This window comes from Melanotaenia boesemani, chromosome 8 (assembly GCF_017639745.1).
Source record: "Melanotaenia boesemani isolate fMelBoe1 chromosome 8, fMelBoe1.pri, whole genome shotgun sequence".
NCBI classification, from domain to species: domain Eukaryota; kingdom Metazoa; phylum Chordata; class Actinopteri; order Atheriniformes; family Melanotaeniidae; genus Melanotaenia; species Melanotaenia boesemani.
The window spans coordinates 28504303-28525166 of NC_055689.1; the positions used below are offsets into that span (position 1 = coordinate 28504303).

General features: G+C 38.6%; 1 protein-coding gene across 4 annotated transcripts in view; it reads left to right on the top strand.

Moving 5' to 3' along the window:
* Positions 1–20864, top strand: part of LOC121644890 (contactin-associated protein-like 4) — a 183648-nt gene that overhangs the window by 44849 nt on the left and 117935 nt on the right. For all 4 annotated transcript variants that reach the window (XM_041993137.1, XM_041993139.1, XM_041993138.1 and 1 more), the window contains exon 2: positions 7950–8060. In XM_041993137.1, coding sequence (XP_041849071.1) covers positions 7950–8060 — 111 coding nt within the window. The remainder of the gene's footprint in view (positions 1–7949; positions 8061–20864) is intronic.

The following is a 20864-nucleotide window of genomic DNA, read 5'->3' on the forward strand; positions in this document are numbered from 1 at the left end:
CGGTATGTCCAGTCATGAATCTTCACTTCTACATTAAAGTGTTTGTTAGCTGTAAACTGGAAGTTTAACATGTAATTGTCTGGAGAAAAGTACTACTTGGTGAGCTCACATCAATTAAATATTGCGGTTGACACTGAGGGGGGAGGTGCAACATCTTAATATTCAAGAAGACTGTCCAACAAAGCCAGGGTCAGTGTTAAGGTTCATTGGCTTCAAAAGCCAGTATTCGTCATTTAGCTTCATTTTCCTCTGAGCATTCTGTGTTTGTGCTCCACTGGATACACCTTCAGAGATGTTGGCTATTAAACGGCAAAGCTCCACTGAGGAAAAGCAGCTTGGTGTTTTTAACTCGGCTGCCCTCTCTCTGATTGTTACCTCAGAGAGGCTGCGCTCTCTCCACACATTATCTCCTCAGGGATTACAGCACTTCGCATCGCAGAGCCATCCCTCTCATTTCACCTCTTCAGACTACTGTAATTCACCTGCTTTTAACAGTGAGAGCTCCCCTACCACCCACAGTAACAAGTGTCTGTCAGGGTAAGGCCTGAAGGGGTAAAAACTATCAAGAGGAGCTTCAGAGCTGGAGTTCTCTGATGATTGTTAAGTAGCTGGATGGTATTTAAAACAGAGAGATTCATTTTCAGACTACACTTTTACTAATTCATCATAAGTTTGACTATAAAGAGCAATGTAAGTTCTGTATAGCACATAGTTAATGAAAACTGACATGTCTTAGACAGAGTTATGACTCGGTTGATACTAGATACAGAGTCTTTAATAAGCTTGTGAGCTATGGTGTCAGTGATTCAAAGCTGTAGGCTTTTAAGTTATAACAGATTAATTAGCTTTTGACAGACTTACAAATTTGTATTAACAAATATGAGCTTTTGAAAGTGTTAATTTTTAATCCTGCTTCAACAGATTTATGGTATTTATTCACTTTGATACCAGCAGTGTCTTAGAAATAATCTAAATCAATCAAATAGTCACAAATATTTTCTATTCCAAACCTTTTTTTAATCAAAAGCTGCATATTTGTTTTGTTATTGCCTTTGCAAAGTTGTATTTTCATGTGCTTTTGGCATGTTTCCCCTCCTAGGAAGTAAATAAAAACATGACTGACATGAAATTAGATTATGCATGTGCTAAATGTGGTTGAGGACGTTAGCTGGTACAATGCTGATGTGTCGTGTTATGCACAAGAAGGCGCGATCATGAGCAAGAGAAGAATGCTGACTGTCTCGTCCTCCAGAGACCAAATATATGTTTGCACTCACAGAGATCGATGTTCATGTCAACTCAAATGCAGCTCCTGGGAGGTTGAGTGTTAAAGCACTTTTCCTTTACCACAAGCAGCAGAAGACACGTCTCACAAAAGCAAACGAGGAGCAAGGCTTTTATGCAGATGGTATAAATACAGAATAGAAATAAACAAAAAATAATGCTATGTTGCTCACACACTCAAGATTCCGTTTCAAGGTTGTACTTTGAAAGACACACCCACATTATTAGCCTGGTGAAAAAAATGAAAGTTTTTTTGAAGCTAAACAAATACAAAACACTGCAGGGCAACTCATCCAAGGAAGTAAATTACAAATTTACTAGAGAATGGACACAAGGGAGAAAACAATCTTGTTTTTACCTTAAATACATTCTTTTTACAATGTGCTCACCACCTTTAATTTGCTTGTTGCCATAGTTACATAGGAACCACATGGTATGACAAAACGTGGCCGACTTTTGGAAGTGGCATATTCTTTAAACTTCTGCATCCATCTGCATGCACGTATACCACAAAGCCACCTTTTGGGGAGGGGGGTGGTCTCTGTTCAAGACCACTTTAAGAAGCTTGGTGATCCGGGAGGGGCTCAGAGGAGAGTCGCTGCTCCTCCGCATCAAGAGGAGCCAGATAAGGTGGCTCGGGCATCTGGTCAGGATGCCTCCCTGGTGAGGTGTTCTGGGCACGTCCCACAGGAAGGAGTCCCCGGGGAAGACCCAGGACATGCTGGACAGACTACATCTCTTGGCTGGCCTGGGAACGCCTCAGGTTCCCTCCGGACGAGCTGGTGAATGTGGCCAGGGAGAGGGAAGTCTGGGTTTCCCTGCTTAGGCAGCTGCCCCCACGACCTGACTCCGGATAAGCGGCAGAAAATGGATGGATGGATGGATGGATGGATGGATCTCCCAACATTAATTATGGAGCACCACCAGATAATTCTAAAGCAAATAGCTACACATTCACATCAGTCTCAATGGTGTTTCTGTACGTGTCTACCGTGGACAGATATGATGTGCACAGAGCAAACCATAGCTGTGTTTACATGGAGCACTTTCCATCCAGTGAAACATCCAGTCGGAATAAAAATGCATCATGTAAACACCTTGGCTTAATAGATCAACAGGAAAAAATAACCATATTTGCACGATTCCGATCGTTTCTGTGGCGTTTGCTCTTTTCTGTGCATACATTGGATAACATGATGAGTTTTACTAAAGACTTGAAAAATGTCGGCAGCAAAACAGAACTTTGGTTTTGGAGGAGGGGGGGATTTTATTTAACATAACAGAGTGTTTTGTTGGGCAAAAGGCTTGAAACGAGCTGTTCACGCAGATATTTGATGAAAATTGATTAAATCTTCTTTGTCATCTTCTTCTTTTCCCAATCAGGATGCATTAACCATGTCAGTGGTATGATCCAATTAAATCTTTTCATCATGTAAGGACACAACAAATTGGATCACTTTATCTAGTGTACATGTAAACATGGTGGCTGGAATCTCTTTCAGATGGATTATAGTTGGACAGAAACAGCTACAACAATTACAAGAAAGTTTGGCTCTTTGAAGCCAAAAGAGATTTTTGCACAGTTGTGTGCACCATGTGCATTTATTTAACCAGTAACGAGTAATGCAGTAGATGTGGTGATTCTAACTGCAAATTACATGTGAAAAGTGGGTTTGTAAATGCAGTGGTATCCTACTCAAACAAGCAAAATGTCAAGTATTAGTGAGCATTAAGAGGCAGATGAAGACTATTGTTGTTGAGATGAAGTGTGCAGATGTTGACAGAGTAATCAAAGCTAGTGTTGCCAGAGTTATGGGAATGGATCAGACTGCAGTGTGAATCATAGTAACTGGCTCTCCTCTCAGTGGTGGAGAATAACATCCATTAACAGAGAAGCATTAGATGGAGGCAGCGTTGATTTGGCTTTAAGTTCGAGTTTGGAGAGTGAGAGGAAAACTGAATATTTATGGAGCTGATGTTCATGAATCTGTTTGCATATCTGCGAGGTACAATGACACTGATCCAACCACGCACCACCTCATTTCTACTATGTGTCTTTGTATCACTTTGTTCATTTTATGCAGCTTGACAAATGGAAAAGACAACTATAGCAATGACTGATATTTAAAATGATTTTTGGGAGAGAAAAGATCAGTAAAACTAGAGTAACCCTAATTAACATAAAGAATTACATTATGAAAAATATTTCTTTTTGTTGCAGCCAGCTGTCTTTAAACCAATTGTATAAAAATTTCCTTTGACAACCATGATCCATCTTCACCAGCCTTTAAAGAGTCAGTCAGGACGCTCCACAAAACGACATGCCTGCAACATTAATTCACCCATCGAGGCAAAATTACACCATCCAACTGGACATCATTTCACTGTTCATCTATCTAATATGGTGTCATTTTAGCTGAAAGACCTGTTTTCACCAGGGGAACATTAAACCTGCTTCTGAATGATTAAATTCTTTTCCGCTTCTCATGTTATCATTTTCACAGCCAGCAGTTTTATGTCATTAATACCTCTTTAAGGCTTTTTAATGAGTCTATCAAAAACCTGTCTGAACAACCATCTCTTTTTCTGAAAAACTGATCATTTAGAGATAAAAAGGATTTCACCTGTCAGCACGTTCCTGTCCTGTCCTGCTGTTTTCTAACAATTCAACTGTTTTTTATCCGTCTCCGGCAGCGTCTGATATCTATGGTTTGAGCTTGCTTCTCTGAACCAGTCAGCTGTGGTTTGCGCTTATTACATAAGAGTTTTGATTCTTTTATCCAACTTCTTTCACAACACTGAACCAAAGAAATGTTTCTGGGATTTTTATATTTTGTAAAATGCTCTGTTTGCACGGTGAAAAGAGCTGGGATGTCAGAAACTGGTTTTCTCAACTCTCAGCAGCCCAAAAGTTCTTCTCTTTCTATGAACCCAAATCTTTGTAGAAAGATTTGCCTGAAACCTCACTGCTTCTTCAGAAGTTATTAAACTTTTTTTTTGTCAGGCTTGATATTAATACCAGTTTAAAGTACAGACAGGACATGACTAAAATTAGTGACTGCGAATAAACTAATATATTACATCTTTTAATCACTTTGCATGACCTTAAAAATACAAAATAAGATGGTATGCACTATAATGTAATACCACATTTCACCTTACAGATAATTAAACCTCACTCATTGTCTGCTTTGCTAGTACTGGGGTGACCCTCCTCTTTCTTTCAGAACTGTCCTAATTCTTGGTGTAAACAAGGTGTTGGAAACATTCCATAGAGATTGTGCTCCATGACATGACAGCGTCACGCAGTTGCTGCAGATTTGTCGGTTGTACATTCATGATGAGAATCTCCTGCTCCACCACATCCCAAAGCTGCTCTATTGGATTGAGATCTGGTTGGTACTAAAGGGTCCAACGTGTGCCATAAGAATAATCCCTAACCATTTCACCACCAGCAGCCTGAACTATTAATACCAAACAGAGTGTATCAATACTTTTATGGTGTTTCCACCAAATTTTCACTGTGCCATTTCAGTGTGGAGCTGAAATGGAGACTCATCAGACCAGACAACATCCATCCATCTTTTATAGTTCAGTTTTGATGAGTCTGTGTGAATTGTAGCCTCAGTTTCCTTCTTATCTAACATGAGTGAAACCTGGTGTGGTCTTCTGCTGCTGTAGCCTATTTCTTTCAAAGGATGGACATGTTGTGTGTTCAGAGATTATATTCTGAATACCTTGGTTGTGACCAGTGGTTATTTGAAGTTGCATTCACACTGGCGCTTATTGGCCCACCTAAAACAAACCCTGGTCTGCCTCCATAGATAACCCGGTTCGTTTGGGGTTCGTAACCAGACCAAAGTGCCTGGAAAAAATAGCCAAATTCGCCAAAATAACCACTGACCAAGAAGAAGAAAATCCGGCTAATTGATTGGCCAGGATTAGAAAAGGCTTGTTCACTGCAAACAATTGAAGAACAATAAATTTATGAAGTCTTGGGTTTGGTTTCTGTTTTAACTTTGGTGTTCAAACCGAATGCAGTTTTAACAAGTATCTGTCCAGTATGAGAAGCAGGACAGGCAGCAAGCTTTCCATCATGTTGTGTTACAATGCCCTTACATCACTTCCTCTCTTCGACTCACTGGGTGGTCTGTTTTTAAGACTTGATTTTTAAGCAGCCCAGAATTCATTCTTTTGGCCCTCACCAGGGTGCGTATGATCATTCACACTACTAAAGTGCAGGGTGAAAGCAAACCAAACCATAGGAAAGTGCAGAATTTTTTGAGATTCTTTACCCAATTGAACCGACTTCCTCAGACTAGTGTGACTTACTGTTGTCTTTCTACATCTCCAACCAGTTTGCCCATTCACCTCTGACACCAATTCAGACAACTGCTGCTCACTGGATATTTTCTCTTTTCTGGACTATTCTCTGTAAATTCTAGAGATGGTTGTGCATGAGAATCTCAGTGGATCAACAGTTTGTGAAATACTCAGACCAGCCTGTCTGGTATCAACAATGCCAAGTCATAGCATTTATATTAACATGCAGTTGAACCTAATAAAGTGGCCAGTAACTCTATGTGGAATATGATGCCAAATGTGAAATATGGGGTCTGCAAATTAAAGTTTGAAACTAGATTTTCCACAAAAACGATAAATTCTGCATATAGGAGCTCCACAAAAAGGCTCATGACTGCAACCGCGTGTTGTCAGCAATGACTAAATTACATTTTAAACATAAAAAATAAATCAAGGAAGATAAAGAAAGCAAAGAGGATATTATTGATACAGCATCTCTGATTTCCTTATTCTTTATTTTCATTTTGCCCATCACACTGAGCTGCTCATTTCCTGTCAGAGATTTGATATAAAATGTGACAGTAGTTTATATTTGTAAATGTTTGTTAAATGACTTGTTCCAATGTTATTTTCTTATCTTTTTAGCTCACAGTTTAAAATGATGATTGATGTATTATGTTTTTTTATGTTTTAAATTACTTTTCATACTTTATCTTGAAGGTTTAAAATATGATTTATTCCCTGGTGAATCAAGTTCTTGTCCTCTTTTAATGTAATGTCATACATTTCTGGGGTTGTTGGTCAAAGCAGTCATGCTCCCAAACACTGAGCTTTGAGACCTATATCTTTTTAATTATGACATTATTGTTAAAAGGATGACCAACACTGATAAGAAGTGAATCTAATGACATAAAAACGATCTTCTGCCAAGAACCTCAACCCTGAGGAGATCAACATCAACAAGGCTGCGGGTCCAGATAAAGTGTCAGGTCGAACACTAAAATCATGTGTAGGCCAACTGGCGGAGGTTTTTCTGGACATCTTCAACCTGTCTCTGCAGCTTTCTGAGGTTCCTGTCTGCCTTAAGTCCTCTATCACTGTGCCTGCACATCATGGACAGCCTGGACACCATCAATTCACCTACATGGAGAACGGTTGTATGGAAGATGCTGTCTCAATAGCACTTCACACATCCCTGACCCACCTGCAGCATCTCCACACCTATGTTAGGATGCTGTTTGTGGACTTCAGCTCAGCCTTTAATACTGTTCTGACGTGCTGGCCCTGAAGCTCCACAACCTGGTCTGTCTGCATCACTCTGCACCTGGATCAGTGACTTCCTCACCAAGGTGGTGAGGATAGGGAAATCAACATCTTCACCACTGATCCTCAACACTGGAACGCCGCTGGGTTGTGTGCTCAGCCCTGCTCTCTTCACCCTCTTCACACAGGACTCCCCTCCCATCCACCCCACCAACATGGTTGTGAAGTTTGCAGACGATACCACCGTGGTGGGTCTCATATCCAACAATAATGAGACCCGCCACAGAGAAGAGGTCCAGAGTCTCACAAAATGGTGTTCCAAGAACAATCTGGTTCTTAACAACAAGACAAAGGAGGTCGTAGTAGACTACAGGAGGTCCAGAAGAGAGCATGCTCCTCCCTGCATACATGGAGGCAGTGGAGAGTGTGGACAGTATTAAGTTCCTGGGCATCCACATGTCCTCTGACCTCTCCTGGACTGTGAACACTTCACACCTGGTGAAGAAGGCCCGACAACGGCTCTTCTTTCTCAGGAAGTTGAAGCTCACCTTCTCAGGCACACACACACAGACCTCCATCTTTGCACTAGGGTGCCCTTCATCCACCCAGTAAATATTACTGTCTGTTGGAATTATTTTTTTCATTATCATTAAATATAGAGGTGTTCTTATATCTTTAATGTATTTTCTATCCTTATTTTTACTTATTTATGTGTACCTGTCATATTTATATTTCTTATTTATGTGTGCTTAAGTTGAGAGACTCTTCAAAATTTTGTTATGCCTTCGTAATGACAATAAAGATCTTGAATCTTTAATCCTGTCTGTAGCCAGAGATGTTCTGAATCACAGTGGTGTCAGACCAGATGAACGTTTACAGGATTTTATGCGCAGCATTCACTATAAAGCTGAAGACTTGAGATGGAGTCCTCATTCTTTTTCAGATAAAGGCACCTAATATTCTAAGTAGCTTTAGGAAATGACTTTTTTTCATCTTAAAACATTAACATATTCATGTATTTTGCAGCAAGTTTCTGTTTTATTTCAAAACACATAATAGATTAAAGACACACTCTTACAATAATCTGTTTTATTTGACAGATTCATGTGACAGTGCATTGGTGTCCAACCTTCTGCCGCCTTCCTTCAGAAGCTCCTCCCAATTGTCCAGCAGCCACGCACCAGGTTTCGCCAAACTCAACAGGAGAGACGGTGAGTGTTTCTATTGCTGACGTTAAAGCAGTAGGACCTTATGATGCTGCTGCATCTGAACAGACGCAGTAACAACCAGACTCATGTTTCTAAGTGGGTTAACACAAATAGTAAAGAATTAGGATGTGATATAATATCTATGCTGTTTGTGTTGGTTTTTCCAATAAGGAAAGGGACCAAACTGAAATAAAGGCAGCAGAAACTAATCTCTCCTCTTTCTGAGAGGTTGCCCTTTGGCTGTGGAGCCCAGACAGGAGATTTTATTTAAGCTTAAGGTGAAAAGTTCAAACCATAACAAACAGAGAGGTTTTTCTGGATTCAGTTAGACATAAACTATGTTAAGCTTATCCTTTCACTAACTCACTATATAATGTTTGCTAGAGCTGTGGTTCCCAACCTGGGGTCCGGGATCCCTCAAGGGTGTCACCCAATGAGCACAGGGGGTCCCCGAGGCTTTGAACATTCAGAGCAATTGTGATTAATGTTCACACATTGTTCATTTAACTTTGCCTTTATGGAAGGACAGGCCAGAATATATTATATATGGTGAGAATCTCACTTTTGAAAACATAAAACCAAGCATGGTTACAGTACAGGGTGGAGCAGGGGCTCCATGGCTTTTTGGTATTTGCATGAAGAGGGTCCCCAAAGAAAATAGGAAAATAGGTAGGGAACCACTGTGCACACAAGAGGGGATGGGGATATGAAAGCCATGGATGCATGGCTGCTTGAAAACAGCCATTTCTTATTTCTACATATAATTTTATACAGGTACTTGTTTCATAAATAAATACTTGTATGGTATTGGTTTGGTATTCACTAAACCAAAGGGAACATGTTGTAATTAGCATATCTTTTCACAACCCTGACATTAAATTTTGATGCAAATCTATGCAGAACATATGACAAACATAAATGTTGACTGCGGCTGTAAACATATTAAAATGTTCACAATACTAATTGTGAGTTAATATACTATAACAAAAACTACTGTAAACAAAAACTTCGCCGGTTTGTGACGGGCCCCTCATGCTATTTTATTTCACCCAGTTCTTAAATTCATTTAACCACTTAGTTCTCCAGACATCAGAGCAGTATTATCATTTGCTCACCAGGCATCACAGTAATCGAAATCACAGTAATGCAAACACAAGTTGCAGCTAACCAGTAGTAGCTAGCATTAGCATATTCTGTCACCTGCTGTCGCTGAGCTGGATTGCAAGATGGTCCATGTTGGTTGATGCATTTGTACAGTTGTACAGTACTCTTGGTATGACAAATACCAAGTTTGTCTTGTGTTATAGATTGAATGAAAAATTTCTGCTAAAATTTAGAAAAAAAACACCATAAAATGCCCGACTCAGTGCATAGTTGAGTGTTTAGTTGACAGTTAGTTGACAATTCAAAGAAGACCATGACTCAGCAAAAAGAGCTTTAATTGGAAAAGACACTGAACCATACGCTGATCCAGAAATAGTGATGCATGGAAAAGCACTGCGTACCATGCAGTAGCGAGCATCTGTGTTAAGAGGAGTGCTGTATGAGTGAGTGGGTAATTAAAAAAATGCCTTGGAAAAAGCTGATGCTAAAATTAATAAGTTCAAGAAGGTGCCATAAAAATATGGCCTATTAACCATTCCCTTCGGTTTTTTTGCTTGTTTGTTTTTTCATTGTAGGCTCATACAAGAAGAAAAAGCGTGAATTAAGTTTGTCATTTCAAAATTGTAATATGAATCTTTGACTAATTAAAGATTTTATTTTTACTGCTTTATCCCAACATCAAAGCCCAAAAATAGCTGGGAGGGCAAGATGGGTTTAATTTGGATCAGAACAGTTTCCATCACCTGGGAAACTAAAAGACAGCAAGCATGAAAAACACATACTTTGACTCTATTAACACAAATAAATGTATTTTTATTGTAGCATCTATGTCTGTAATTATAATTCCTACAATCATAAAGAGTAAACACAGCATTCACACAATATAGCGAGATATATCTCTTATTAGATTGTGTGAATGCTGCGTTTTACACTTTACTTGAGTCAGTAATTGTAATGACTAAAAGAGCAAAGAGTTGCACTTTGCTGACAGTATCTGGTCCACCTGCTGAAATGGGGCTAACATTTTTGGTCTTTTAGTGACTGTTATACAATACAAACCAATAATGGGTATATTTAAATATATCAGAAGTTTAAACATATTGACTGTTGACCAATTTCATAATAATTTCATACAATAAACTCATACTGGTTGTTTGACAGCTTAAATATCTGCAACTACCTGGGTTTGACTGGCTGCCATCGCATTAATTTGTGATTTAGTTAGTTGATTAGAAGTGGGTCTCATACAACTTTCTGGGGCCTTTTACAGCTGATTCTCAATGAAAGCATTGATTGATAGTAATTAATAGGGTAATTCATCACAGAAAAGACAAAGGATTTATACTTTGCAGGACTACTGATTATTATGTTTTAATAAGTCTCAGATAGTTGATATATATCATTTTTTAACTTTCAGAGGTTTTTAAATCTTTAATTCCTTAAAGGTGAAGGCCAAGCTTTTTATGATATAAACTTTCTCTCAGCAATCAACAGCTTCATCACAAAACAACAAGCTAAACAAAACATTAAGTTTTTCATCTATTATCAGACTGATCTGGTCAAGCACTCTGAAAATTGAAATAATCTATGATTGAAGATCAAAAGAAGGTGATAAAAATGACAAAGTCTGTAGCTGCTTCCCTCTATTAGAAATGCAATTAATAAGTGGTAATTCACAGAACCGGTGGAGCTCGAGTTACGGTGTGGTCAGACCAAGGGAATGAAAAAATACTGTAAATGCTAGAAAAGCTTAAATAAAACAGACTTAAAAGACTGAAGTATTGATGCACCAGTGTACCATGAAGGAATGCCTGCATAAATATGATCTTCAAGGAAGTATGTCAACCTTGCCTCTTTTCTTCCCAATAAAATTTTGAATCAGAACTTTCCAAATGATATAAAAGTCCTGTAGAATGATAATTGAAATGCATTCAACAGGTTTACCTGGCTTAAAGTTATGGTGTCTGTTGATCCCTCTTTCCTGTCCGCTCAACCCCAAACAGTCGAGGCAGATGGCCACCCTTCCTGCTGGAGGTTTTTCCTTCCTGTTAAAAAGGTTTTTCCTTTTCATTGTCGCCCACCATCCCTGTTTTGACTCAGGATAGGAGGTTGAATCAAAGACAAGATTTGATGCATCCATTGGTTTTCTTTAGATAAGCTATTATATTTTATGAATCGGCTTGTATAAACACTGTTATCATAAATTGGACTGAGGTAGATTTGTTTAATGGGATCACAACGAATTGGCTTGAATTAGTTATGTCTGTAAAGTGCTTTGAGATGACTAATCGAATTGAATTAAATCTGGCTAATGTTTATTTGGAGAAATAACTGATGTGGAATTAAAGTACACCATTGCCTCACAGTAAGAAGGTCCCTGGTTCAAATTTGGGGTTGGTTCTTTTTGTATGGCGTTTGCAAGTTCTCCCTCTACATGTGTGGGTACTCCAGCTTTCTAGTTCAATTACACGTTTGTTACGGTAAGTCTTGCTAGGATTGAGTGTGAGTGATTGTGTCTCATCATCACCATCTCTGCAATGGACTGGTGAATTGTCAAGGGTGTATCTTGCCTCTTGCCTGATAGCAGCTGGGATAGGCTCCAGCCCCCTGGCAACTCTGCATTGGATTAAGCGGGAATAGACAATGGATGGATGGATGGATGGATGGATGGATGCTTAGTTTGCTTAGTCTGGGTCCTCCAGCCTCCTCCTTTTAACTGAAAACATGCATCTAATATTAATATGTCATTCCAAACAGACTGTATGAGCATGCATGATTTTTGTCGCTGTATTGGCCCTGTGATCACCTGATGAACTGTCAAGGGTGTATCCCGCCTCTCAACCAGTGATAGCTATGATTGGTTTCAGCCCCCGGTGAACAGAGTATAGAAAATGAATAGAATACTTTTCATTTTGTGAAGCACACTTCTGGATGAATCATGAGTTGAATATTGGAAAGCAATCATGCTGACTCTAAGCAAAAACAACAAAAAAAAAAAAGGACAATTATCCAAAACACACCTCAAAGTCCACAATGAACTGCCTCAAGAGTGAAAAGTAGAGGATTTTGCAATGGCCCTCACTCCAACCCAAACATCATCAAAAGTCTGTGAACAGACTTCAGAATCGCACTGCTTGCAACATAATCCAAACAGCTCATTGTGGTAGAAGAATGAGCTTAAATCCCCCAAACAGAAAGAAAAAGACTCAGCCGCTGAAGAAAAAAACATTTGCATAAAGTGATACTTGCTGCTACTTAACACCCGACTAAGGGGGGTATATTGAACAAGTACAAAGTAGAAAATATTGTAGAAATTTGTATCTTTAATGTTATGCTTCTTGGAAATCATATAATCTTGTAACAGCTAACAATCAAATTTAGCCACTTGGGCTGCAGAGTGCAGGAATATACACAAAAACATATCGTAGAATAATGAATTACATTTTCACCAAACATGGATTCACTAACAATTCATTGCATTAACAGAGAACATCGGAGACTTGTAAAAACCCACAGAGTGCACCTTAGCAAGATATACGTAACTGTTACACACATTTAAACTTCACAGCTGTTAATGTACAAAGAAGAACTTTAGGTAACACATTTTATGATACAGTATTATGAAAAAGCAAAACTGCCCCATCTCCATCCAGTTTTAAGGGTTTTCCTGTTGGCTTGAGGTATTTGGTTTGACTAGACCATTCCAGCAAAAATCAACTCTGATTAAGTGAAGCAGAACAAAATCAGAAAGGTTTTTGTTTAGGCAGTCCAATTAGAGGCTTCATGTTTTTGTTAAGTCTTAATCACTCTCTGATAACCCACTTTGGGTCATCTTCCTGCTGGATAGTAAACCTCTATCCTAGATTCAAATATCTGGATTAGTGAAACAGATTTTCCTTAAGAATTTCGCTGTATTTAACACTGTCCTTTATTCCCTCAACTCTGGCCAGTTTTCTAGTCCCTGCCAATGAAAAACATCCACACAGCATGCTGCCACCACCACCATGCTTTACTGTGAGGATGCTATTCTTTGGGTCATGAGACGCAGTGGATGTGCGTTTTCCTTGATGGACAAACAATTTAGATTTAATGTCGTCTGACCAGAGGACTTTCTTCCAGTGGCCAAAGTGCTCCTCTAGTTGAGGAATCCACATATAATATGTGGAAGATAAATAAAAATGACAAAAGGCATGTAGATGTTGCACACAATTGAGGTTTTTCTGAAACATAAATGGTAACTTTCTTTTCCTGCCAACATGGTTGCTATATGAAGGCACACAGTGATGAAGAGTCTGTCCTTCCTCAGCAACTCTAAAAGATAAAAATTCTTTGGACTGAATATGTTTGAAGGCCAAAACAAAAATGATAACATTTTTGAGGAAAACAAGAATCTCCTAACCTATTTTCTCTTCAGACACACAGTATTTTTCCATTTCATCTCTCAGTGAGACCAGAGGACTTGACATTTCATTTCAGACAATAACCTGATGTAACTGATCAAAGCAAAGATATAAAGACCAGAAGTGGGACACCAGAAGTGGATGAGAAGCTTCAATAGTTTATTGATTGGCCTTTTAGCAGAGACTTTGAGGAAAGATTACCCACAAGTTTGGTCATTGTTTGCTGTTCTAAATCCCCCCTTTCTGTGTTTAATCTTACCATTCGTCTGCTTCTGTCCTCTTTGTGTTGGACTTTTCTTTCCTTTTCTACAAGTCTCCTTTTCTTCTCCCTTCCTCTGACTGAACTGCCCCCTGTCCATCTTCTGCAGAACATTTCATTTTCTGCATTAAGAACTAATTTAGTCAGCTCAGTCCTCGTGCCAAATGTTAATAGCGGTCTTCATGTTTAAACATTTTCTTTCTTCAGTAGGCGAAGCTGACAGTTATCAGTGACGTGACTGCAATTATGCTGAAATGTGACTTGAAAAGAATCGCTCTGCCACAGTAATCATGTTCCCAAAGAGATTTGAAGGCAGAATTAAACTTTAATTGGAGGATGTAAAGCGGGACTGTGGAGGAACAGCCAGCTAATCAGCTATTGATCGTCATATTCATTTATCCACTGTGACCTCCAAGAAGTTACCATGTTTATCCTGCAACAGCATTGCTCAAACCTCCATTAACTTTTTTGCTGCATCTATTGTTTTGTCTCTTTTCTAATGATGTGTTTCCAGTCAAAATAATTGCATTGACTAACCCAAATTCCCGTACCGAATGCTGAATCTTTTTACAGCAAAATCTCCTTGGTTTGTGACAGTATTCATATAAGGCAGTTAAGTGTTGATTTATAACACCATAGTCACTGGTTTCAGTACGTAAACTTTATCAGGTCCATTTCACTTCATCTCTATCACACTTCCTGTCTGTAAAACCCAAACTCCTTCACACAGACTCCTTATAATTCTGCTTTTCTGCTTTGAAGTTACGACATATTCATTCATTCATTATCTTAACTGCTTAGTCCATTACGGTCGCGGGTAAGCTGGAGCCTATCCCACCATTTTAGCAGGTGAGAGGTTAGCCTGTCACAGGACATGCATGTCTTTTGACATGCATGTTAGAACTTTTTCCAATTTTGTTTTTTACTATGTAGCTCCACCAACATTTCCCTTCTTAGAAAGCTGGTTGTGGACTCTGATTATGACATATAGTTTCCGAAATATAAGATGCTTTGGCTTTTTCCTGCTTGTCCAGGCTGCTGGATACTGACTGACATGTAATTAGGCTGCTGAAATTACTATCCTGACATTGTTTTCTCATACAAATGACCAACACTCATTCTGTCTGTTACATTTGTCTTCAGCTGTCTCTCCATCTCATTTAGCTGCCCATCTTTCTGTCCTGCTTTCTGCCTGCCCTTCTAATTCGCTGCCTCTGAAGTAGTTTTTATCCTCTATGGTCTTTTTCTCTTTTCTTTGTCTTATTCAACCTGTTTTTTTTTTTCACTTGTGATGGAATATTTGTACACAGTTACAGACAAATTACTTATTCGTTTAGTTTTTTGCCATCTTCTGGTGTGGAATTACGATACACTCGACATTATTTCACAAATTGCCTAAGTCATCCTTCACTCCTCACCAAGTCTGCACTTTTGTTATCATGCAGCAATATTGAGGGGCCACATGATAAGAAGCCAGTTTTTTGACATTTAAAAGAGCAGACTCAGCAAAGTAGCTAAGCTGCGTTTTCCATATATTTCTGTATGATGCACAGTTTTGTTGCTTTCAATCAAAAACAGAGGGGAGAAGTGGAAATAGTCATTCTCCTGCTTTTTCTTTTACCTCGTCTAAATAATTTCTTTCATGATAATAGACAAATATCAAGCATAGTATAGGGGTCAAATGTTATTAATGAAAATTTGCCTATAATCTCCTAAGGTTTGGTTTAAACCTGCAAAAACAAACAAAAAAATCTCAAGGGTTTAAATTTTCACTGGTAGGTTACCGTCTTCATAGTAAATTGATTATGTTCATAATGTGTCTAGTTTGTTTCAACCAGTGTTTTTTTTTATTATTATTATAGATTATTATGGAAGATATTCAGGTGAGTGCTGTGGTTGCTACATAATGGGAATGAAGAGTTTTTTTTATGCATTTGTATAGAAAAGCTTTCTGTTTCTTCAAAGGTAATGTGATGAAGATCCTAAATAGTTTCAGCTGGTCGTGTATTTTCATAGTTTTGTTTGCAAGGTATAAAGCCGAAATTAATGACAGAAACAATTGGTGTCATCTTTAACATGAGTATAGATATTATACAGGGACTCTGGTCAGAGATTTTGTTTGTATTACAAGCACGGGCTCTTGCTTCTACCACTTTACTTCTAAATGTAAATAGATGGACTACATCTATCTGATAGAAATGTGTTAAAATGGCATAAAGCAATGGACCAGCATTTACATGCTATGGTAAATTGCCTGTACTTATATAGCGCTTTTACCCAAAGCGCTTTACATGTATGTCATATTCACCCATTCACACACTGATGGCAGAAACTGCCATTCAAAGTGTTCAACCACGACCCATCAGGAGCAATTAGGGGTTCAGTGTCATGCTCAGGGACACCTCGACAGCTCTCGAGCTCTCCGGCCAGGGATCGAACCGGCAACCCTTGGGCTACAGGATGACCACTCTACCCAGTGAGCCATGCCACCCCATATGAACTACGAATTCATGGATTTAAAGCAGTAATCTGTGAATCAATACCTGCTGTCATAGTGACTATGTTGGTTAGTTTATAATATAAAGAAATGTCTGAGTGGATTTTACTTCTCCCAGGTCGTGGGAAGCCCAAGTGCTTGCATAAAAGACATCTGGAAGATGTTTTACTAATAATCTGAAAGGCTTAATTATGTCTGACTGACTGGTGGGAGTAAAACTATAACAATACACTGATCCACATGAATATGTCGCTTCAGTAATTAATGAATTGAAATTGAAAATGGATATAGTAATAGTATTTAGACAAGCTTGACCATAAGCATGTGGAATTATTTACATTTGCTTTGTTCTAACAAGTAACAAGTAACATGTCCTATTATAATTTAATTAGAATATCCAACTATGTGTGTGTAACTATGATATAGTCAAATTGTTTTACTGTTATTATAACTAAGTTCTAAAAGTATTTTGTTTGAGATGGTAGATAGCTTTATGTTTTAAGGCCTGTATGTACTCTGTAAGAACAGAGAATTTTTTTTTTCTTTTTTTCTCACAGCCCTGTTTTAGGAGTTTTCGCAGCATTTTTCAAACGCATGATCTGGGCAGAACTTTTATCTAGTATATGTGGTGTCTGACCACTATGGTGGGATTGGTCAGGAATTTGGAGTGGACCTGGTTATTGCAGGACAAGTGGAAAGTTGTCATTTCTGCTTTTCTGCTGATGCGAAAGGTTCAGAGCGATTGAATGGATAGGTTTGGTCAAGACAGTAAAAAAGTGCAAAGACACAAACACAGCATGAGACAGGTTTCTTGTGAGGTATAAAATGTTCTGGCCAGAAAAAAACTATGTTCCCGTTTTTGTCAACTTAAGAAAACGGACAAATTTCTCTGGTTATGTGGCGTATATGCAGTCATTTCTTCAAATAGAAATGTATTCTTTCAGTTTTCTTTTAAAGAATGTGAGCATTTTATAGAATTTTTCACACTCTAATTAAAAGAACAGATTGTTTTCCATTGAAGTGTCTATGAATATACATATTTATATACATATATATATTATATAATGCATTTAATAACAGTTTGCATTCGAAACAATGCAGAAAGTTCCAGTAAACTGAAACACTCAGAGCTCGTCTAAATCAGTGTTGCTAATTTAACTACTTTGACAATATATTTAGCGAGTTTTCAGACCCATCTAGTGACTCCATTTGAAAGAGGCGGCTAGCGACAAATCTAATGATTTTTTCTGGTGTTACTGGAGACTTTTCGAAACTGTCGTGAAAGCAGGTTTACTTCTTCTGCCCCTCCCCCGTCCATTAGCGTTCACAACTGCAGTCAGAGCAGACGTTCACCCTGCTTCATGACCAGACTGAAAATTAATCGCTGCCCTGGCTTACCGTCAAATAATAATGCCTATTAATGAAGAGTGTGGACAAAAACATATAAAAATTTAAAAGGGTTATGTTGTAGACTCTTAATTAGAGAACAGCTGGATCTGCAAGTTAAAGTACTTAAAATGACACTTTTACTTTAGGTCTGTTCATTGTGGGTCAGCAATATTTTCTATTTCTTTTTCTACTTATTTGAATTGCAATAAAATTAAATGGATATTTTTTTTAGGCATTAGAGCTGGAGTTTATGATATTAAAGTTTGTGTCTATTATTTAATTCATTTAATTAAAATCCATTTAAATTAAAAAAAAATGTTGCTTTTTGGCGCAAATATGGTTATTCAATTAAAATGGGATTAATTAATTACAAAGACTCTAATTAATTCGATTATTTTTTTAATCAAGTCCAACCCCTAATATAGCCTATATAACCTAAATGCCTTATAGGATAAACAGGTAGATCAGTCATGGGCAGGATTTCGATGCCCCCAAAGCATAAAACTCCCCAACACTTAGTTATAACTGAAGAAATGTTCTGGATGAGAAGTGAAGCATTTTTGGACACCAAAATAAGAAGTCCAGCTGCTTCCTATTCATATACTCAGGATAACTTTAAGACATTCTTACTCATCTGAAAGGTTTTGTTGTACAACTCATACAGAGGTGGGCTTGAGTCTGGAGGGCACTTCTACCACTGCAAAAATGTTTACTTTACATGCTGAATTTCTCTGTCTTTGTGTGAATAAACTAAACTTAATAAAGGACAGAAAAAAACAGCAACACTCCCCACTTCTAAAAATAGACTTACAGTGCTCTCAATAAGGCGCTCTGATCTGTTAGACTGCAATAATTTCAATTTGTCCCTTGGAGCAGCGATGCCATGCTCTGGCCTCCATTAATCTTTGCTTTCTTCTGTGGGTGGTTGAATCTAGTTCCTTGACAGATATGGTGGGAGGAAGAAACTAAACGTATCTCTTTGATTTAAGGCAGCAACCGTGACTTTAACTGCTCAGACCATCCACCATCAGTTCACCTCCATTATATTAGCTGCACTTATTCCGACAGCGTGAACACAGTAAATCTTTGTAGCACCTCTTACTCCCTGAGTTGTTTTCCTTTAATCTCCTTCTCCTTTCCTCCACAGTCTAATCATCATGAGTAAAGTTCAAAATGTCTGCTCTTTTCTTTTTCTGTCGTCTATGGATACATCTGTAGTCAAGGGCTTATTAGTTTTGGCCTTTAGCGCTTTAAAGATCAACCTCGACCACCACCTGACTGACACTGATTTATTTTCACTGCTTCCTTTTTATCCTCAACCTGTTTCCACACAATGTTCCGTGTCATTTAATTTTGGTATAAAGGTTGTTTTTCCACATGTTGCTCTTGTGAGCTTATATGGGAGAGAGAGAGAGAGAGAGAGAGAGAGAGAGAGAATACCAACCCTAGTATACAAGACTGAATGTAGTTTTCACAAAAAGGACAAAAGAAAAAACTTTAGGACGAAAACACTGATTAAGAAAGTAAATGTTCACAACTCATCCTTTGAAATTCATAGTACCAAAATGAACAAATTCACATTAATGTCGTACGTTATTCAATGCTCAATATGCATGCAAATTCATAGACTTCGGTCTATCCTCTGTGTTCACTTTATGCATATTTCAGTAGGTTTTAAGAGTGCTTGCAGATTCGTCTCCAAATGCAGCAAATGGAGCAGTACGCCTGGAAATCATTGCTCAGCATAGCTCACCTGCGACCAGCGAAAGCAACAAAGAAGAAGACAACAGCAGGAATGGTGGAACTTTTTAAAGTGAGGCTGTGTGTACGTGTACCAAACTACAAATACATAAATTATGTTAACTTGCATGGGCATAGGAAGAGAACCGTTGTCACGTTTGTCATTGTCTGAAACTGCTGTCTGAAATCTGAACTTGCTACACTGTCCTCTAGTGGATGTATTGTCTAACAACCACGTCAATATAAAAGACATGTGGGCAGTGATGTTTGACAGTTGAAACAGACGTACTTAATGACCTACATAAAATAACCATAAAGGAGCCCCTATTCATGGTGTTATGGAGAGCTATGACTTAATGGAACATAGACACCACTACCATCCAAGCTGATTTTCTCTCTTTACATTCATGTGCTTTATTGTTAAACATAAAGAAATGTGATTTAAAACACAGGGGCGGCATTGGATGCACTGGACAGGTCACCGTCCTATCACAGGGTCCAACAAAGAGACAAACAACCACTCATGTTTACTCCAGGGGCAAATTTAGAAAACGTAGTTATTTAGAACAGAATACATTTATCTGATTTATAAACACGTATCAGCCTAACATTCATGTTTTTGGACTTTAGGAGGGAGCCAGATTATCTGGAGAGACCCCACATATCTGCAGACTCCACACTGAAAGGCCCCATCCACAGCTGACTCTTAACCCATCAGTGGGATGTTTTGGATTGTAGTGTTGGGGTTGTTGTCAGTCTGTTACTGTCGCCTCCTGTCTGATTGCCCTGGTACAGGAGGCAGATTGCTGCAGTATCATTGGCTGGGATTCAGCTCATAGTCAAACAGGAGGTGGTCAAGGAATCATTATCACTAAATCTTACAAAATGACCATCTGGATGGTCATGATAGCAGTGTTGTCTGATCTTTATGGTCCAGATTTTCTTGTAGTGGTGCTAAATAATGTACAATACCAACAGCATAGGGATTTGCTGTCATCTCCATTTGGTCCCTTTTTACAATGTTGTTAGCACATAGCATGCAGTGTTTACACATTTAGCTCAACCACACAGCAGCAGGTTATCAGAATATTGGCTCCCAGCCAGTAATAGGAAAACAGAGATGGCTTTGAGTGTGTTAGTGTCTTGTACAGTTTTCTAACGGTCACTCTGTGAGTTGTGTGTTTGTGAGCTCAGTGGGTTTCTGGTCACCAGCCTCTTCCTTCAGAATCCGTCCATCTGGTGTTTAAGCTCTGTGTCATCGTTTTGGCTCAACAAAACATTTTCCGTGCACACATGCACACCCACAAATACAGTATATTGCTTTTCCTTTTTGCATTGTAAGTGTTTCTATTGTGCAGCAGCCCATTCATTCATGCTTTGGCTGGGCAGATTTTGAACGCAGCACGAGAACATATTAG